Source organism: Teleopsis dalmanni, chromosome 1, assembly GCF_002237135.1.
Source record: "Teleopsis dalmanni isolate 2A chromosome 1, ASM223713v2, whole genome shotgun sequence".
In the NCBI taxonomy this organism is placed as follows: Eukaryota; Metazoa; Arthropoda; class Insecta; order Diptera; family Diopsidae; genus Teleopsis; species Teleopsis dalmanni.
The window spans coordinates 205,702,166-205,707,918 of NC_051846.1; the positions used below are offsets into that span (position 1 = coordinate 205,702,166).

At 30.7% G+C, this 5,753-nt stretch overlaps 1 protein-coding gene across 1 annotated transcript in view; it reads left to right on the forward strand.

Moving 5' to 3' along the window:
• The first annotated feature begins 400 nt into the window (after positions 1-400).
• LOC119667124 (girdin-like) overlaps positions 401-5,753 on the forward strand; it is a 5,470-nt gene continuing 117 nt past the window's right edge. Inside the window, exons 1-2 of the mRNA XM_038076412.1 lie at positions 401-523; positions 3,606-5,747. Coding sequence (XP_037932340.1) covers positions 401-523; positions 3,606-5,747 — 2,265 coding nt within the window. The remainder of the gene's footprint in view (positions 524-3,605; positions 5,748-5,753) is intronic.

A 5,753-nucleotide genomic window follows, 5' to 3' on the forward strand; every position in this document is an offset into this window, starting at 1 on the left:
ATATAAGGGTATTCATTTAGTCTTTAAAATACGTAAGCAAGTGTGATAATTTTGATTTATATTTATTTTGTTTGTTTATTTTTGTTTTGATAAAGACTACAAACGTATTGAAACTTCTAAATTGATTTTTTGATAATACAGGGTGCTAAAAATGTAGTTTATAATTCCTTGGGCCAAGAAAAGAAAACATGGTAGATCCCCATTTCGTCTCTTTTCAATGTTTATCGAGATAGAGACTGTCAAACAAAAATTTATTCAAAAACAACCTTCAGTCCTAAAACCCTTAACATATCAAAAATGGTGCATTTCTTATTAATTGATTTCATATCTAATACTTATTTATAATGAATTAGGAAATTATTGTATTGTATTGTATTGTACTACAAACATTGTAATAATAATGGTAATGGTAACACCTCAATACCTTATTTTGGAAACGTTGAATAACCATACGGTTAGTTTTACTTATGCACCTCCAAATCTGAATATAGCTGAAGCTGTTGGCAAATTATCTAATCCGTCAGTATGGCCAGCGTTATTATAAGATAGATAGGCCTGAGAAGGAAATGTGTGGTCTTTGTGAGTAAATAAAGGGTTTAGTCAACTTTCTTGTGCTGAGCTGCTATTAATCTAGAGCATCAGAAGAATTCGGCATGGCGAGCTTATATTTCAAAGCGGGCTTCGTGTGATAACCGACGACAACTTTGTTCCTATTTAAAATTCCCAATTTACCGACAAATCGTTTTGGAGATTTGCCGGCGATCCATTTTAACGATCTGTGAGTGAATTGTTTTCGCGAGTTGCGATCAAATCGTTTTGTCGATGAGTGAATCGTAACGATATGCTATCGAATCGCATTAACAATGTTCTATCGAATCGTTTGCGCGATGTACCGGTGATTAGGTTTGTCGAATCGTTTTTGCTACACTAAGAAAATAAGCGGAATATGTAGAAAACTTTAATTGTTATTTTTTTTATATGTTTGAGAAAATTTTACGCAATATCAAATTAATTACAATTACTTTCCAAAAAAACATTATCTGTTATTTCCAAATGTTTTGTCATCGTTTATAAGAGTAATGCAGTAGTGCTACCATTATTTACGTGTAAGGTTATAAAGTTCTTATGTACTAAGTTAAAAGTAAAACTAAGACAATGTATATATCTTCGAGTAAGTTTGATTCTTGAGAAAATGCCATCAAACTTGTGCTTCTATTTTTTTTTATGATTGTTTGTTGAGCGCTCATTAAGTGGCGTTTATGACCTTCCACAGTTTGTGATTTTGTCTTTATGAGTAAAACGTACAATTAAAGTTGACCTGCTTTTGTATTCAGTATGTGCAAAACTTAAACGCACAGTTTAATACCGCGCATAATTAGCTGTTTTGCCTGCCCAGTTTCGTGCATATCAAGTACTTCGCATATGCATCTACCTCTCAAAGCCCATATGTCTCTGAACATGCCCACTTAGCGTTTTACTTTTAACCACAAATTTGCCATTCATATGTACGGAAAAAAAGAAAACAATAAAAATAATAAATACTAAACTGTCAAGCCAAGTTTAGGCACGTTAAAGTACTTGAACTAATTCCTTACCTCCATAAAGGCAACCATCCAACGTGTTTGTGTGCATGCTTGTCCGCCAGTTTGTGACCGTGTTGCTATTGTGTGGTTGTATGGTTATGGCTATGAGAGAGAAATTATTCTGCACAATGGCGTATGACGGACCAATTTTTTTATTTTTGTTTTCCATCCGATGTTGTCTTTATTTTTGTAAGTGAGTTACAGTGAATGCTGCTTCATTTTTCATATTTGTGACCGCTTGAATGGATTGGAAACAACATAATGACTAAGCACTTTGAGGTACATAAGCCAAACAAATAAACAAGTGCACACACGCACGCGCTCCAAAAAGTCTGTGGACTTACGCAAATCCACTTCGCTGTAGGATCTATCTCTGGCTCAGCGCTCTGGCTCGATCACTGACTGCTACCATTAAACCCCTGCATATCTCAATTTATTTTTTTACTCCAACGTACACTTTTGTATATTGAAAATTTTTTGCAATATTTTTACTTATAAACACAACTTGCAATTGCTGAGGTTTTCTCATTCTTTCTATTTCTTTTCAGAATATTTTTATGTATTTGCCCGTTGTTGTTTCTCTACAATATCTCAAATTGATAGTTTATTAGTCTCGGTTTTTATATAATTTACACAGAAAAACGTTTTTTCGCTGATCAAGGTTTTTTATTTAAATTTTATCTTCAAAATATAATGATTATAAAAATTTTTATATGCGAGATCACGTTGCAAAAATTTTAGCTGAGCTGATAACGAAACTATTTTAAATTATATTTCAAAAAGGTGTGAAAAAATATTTTGCAATGCCTTAAAAATGCTTTTAATTAATTTTAAATGAATATGCGAAGTTGTGCTCCAGACAAAAGATATATCATATATAAAGAAAAAATAGAATGTCATATTTATTTAATTTAAAAGAGAAGACTGCATAATATTAGATATTCCTGATTTTTATAGGCATTTTCCTTTCCTTTGTTTTTCTTGGATATTGAAATCAGTGAGACCTAAGATGAGCCCCAAAAAAAAAAAAGGAAAAAAGTGTTGAAAGACACTATCAAACAATACAAATCAATATATTGAAAATAAAATAAAAAGATATTATATCTTACACGATTTTAGTTTAGATTTTTAGATATTTAAAATCAAATGAGTTAGTTTTTTTTATGCAGCCGAAAAAATAATTCTTTACAAAGATATATTCTTTATAAAAACCATGCATATATCTTTTAAATTACGCTGACACTATTTTTTTTAATATAGAAATACTTCAAGACACTACTTATTTAACTTCCTAGTTTTAGTACCTTTTGAAAGATTTCTCTCATTATATCAAACTATTGGAAAAGAGAGGGCAATTCTAGATTACTACGATTTGAAATTATTTAGTAAATAAAAATTATAATTTAATAAAAGATACATGCCTATAGTATTTCTTTTGAATCTCACTGTAAACATTCTCCCAGTTCTAATACCTTCTGCTACTAATTTATTATATGTTATATATATTATTATTATAATATATATTACTATTATTATTATATATATTATTATTATTATATATATTATTATTATTATATATATTATTATTTTTATATATAACATACATATATTCTTTGTGTAATAAATAATTAAAAATATTTATCATAAAATTGTATTTTAAATACAATAATTGGAGAAAATTTTGTATAAAAACTTAAAGGGGTATTCACAATCTTGAGCAATAACCTTGCAAAGTATTGATTACTAATAGATGACCTAATTAACTATAAATACTTGTTTCAAAAAATATTTTTTTTATTTTAAAACCCACGTTATGATTATTATATTATATATAATATGTATTATGTACTTATTATATATATTTAAAATTAATATAATGGGAGTTTAAAAGCAAAACACTATTCTTTAAAATCATTAAAATTATAGTAGAATACGAACCATTACTATAAGAACTACTATGCATATATTCAATTAAAGTTATAATTTCCTAAACATTAAAAAATTTAATTTTATTATTTGCAGGATGAAAATGCACAGCTTGAAGACAGTTGGTGCTGGGAACCAGACAATATCAAGCTCGACACTCGTCACAGTTCGGAAACCTCAAGCGGCAATGGCAACGATTTGGTTAATGTTACATTGGAAGATGTGTCAATGGGTAATGCCGCACAAACAGCGCATGCATTACAGTTGCGTTTGGAGAAATCGGAAGCAGAAAATAAAGATTTGAACACTGCATTAGAGGAACTAGATGAACAACATAACCTAGCTATGCAAAATGTACTTGAGTTAAAAAATGAATTGCAAGAAAAGCTAAACGTTGTAACTACGAATTATAACATCCTTAAGGAAGAGCAAGCCGATAAGTTTATATGTAGTGAGCTTGAGTTAGGAAAATTGAGGAAAGAAATTGAGAAACTTCAAGGCGATAATAAAACATTAACATTTGAAAGAACCGATATACAAAGAAAAAATGAGGATATGGTGCAAATGTTAAAGATAAATGAAGAAGATATGTTAGATTTACAAACTTTATTAGAAAAGAAAGGTCAGGATAATATTGAATTAATAGAAAAAGTTAAAATTGCCAATAAAGAAACAGAAAAATCTGAAGATGAACGCACAGAATTATTGCAACGACTTGAACAGGTATTGAAAGAAATAGAAGAGTTGAAAACAATAAAAGAAAAGAAAACCTCCGAATCATCCTCTAGCTCGATGGGTAAGCAAAGCGAAGATGAGTTTATACTAGTTGGTAAAAGTGATACAAATTCCTCTGGTCCTACAACACCCCCAACAAAAGAGGAATTGAAGGACAAAATTGTGCAATTGGAAAATCGCGTATCAGAACTAACGTTGGAAAATGGTAGCTTAGCATTGAAATTAAGAGATCAGGAAATGCCAAACAATTTACAAAGCCTACAAAGTTTAGAGGAGAAATGCGAAGCACAAGCAGAAAATATAAAAATGCTACTAGCAGAACAATTAGAGGCACAGGAGAAAATTGATGATCTTAAAGAGCGAGCAGCAGAGGCTGTTATTGCACAAGAACAACTTAAAATTTTAACAGAAGAAAAAACACTTCTTTCAACGGAATTGAAAGAAAGTAAGGAGAGTATAAGTTCATTGCTTGAATTAAAGCAACGTTTGATTTTTTCCGAAGAAGAAAAGGAAGCATTGCAGGTAGAATTGCAATCTCTACGTACAGCACAAAAACGTGTTACAGAATTGGAGTGTAAAATCCAACAATTGACGCTTGAAAATCAGAAATTTAAATTAAATGCGGAAGCGGAAACAGAAACATTGAATAATAGTGCGGAACTTGAAGACAGACTTAGGTGTTTAACGACGGAAAATGAAAGTTTGCGCACAGAATTGGAAAGTATAGCACAAGATAAATTCCGTCAAGCGATCGCAGAAGAAAAGCAAGAAATTACAGATCTGGATGCAGATGAGGAAGAGCCGTTTAAATTAGAGAAATTCCGTGATGTACTTGAAGTGTATGTAAAGCAAGAGACAGCTTTGAGCTCTGAGGATTCTGTAGATAGAGCTTTCAAATCGTTACGAGAGAAGCTTTGGAAAATTGATGCTTTAGAAAAGAGTCTAGCACAAATGTCTGAAGATATGATTGATCTACAAGATGCAAAGTTAGTTTGGGATCATGAAAAGAAAACTTTAGAGGCAGATATTTCTCAATACATTTTACAGTGTGATGAGTTAATGAAAAACAATGAAATACTACTAAACGAATTAGAAAATTATAAACGAAACAAGCTAGAGACTATATCGGAAAATAACGAAGAAAATATTGTGCAATTGGAATCACAACTCGAGGAGTCTATTAAACTTAATACTACCTTAGAGAAGGAGTATGTTGACTTGCGTGATAAAATCAGTGAATTAGAGCATGAGAAACTAGAATTTGCTGAACAAATAAAAACAATGGAAAAAATAGAGGATGAACTTAAGCTGCAAATCAAGGATTTAGAATTGGAAGTAGAAAATTATGAATTGGAGAAAACAAATTTAGTTTTTGAAATGAACGAATTAAAAGCTGAGGATGATAAGGAACAGAAGTCTGCACAACTACTAAAGCAAGTTGAGGATAAAAACGAAAGTTTGGAAAATCAGTTGAGTAGATTAAGTAAAGATCATGCAGATTTGGTTGCT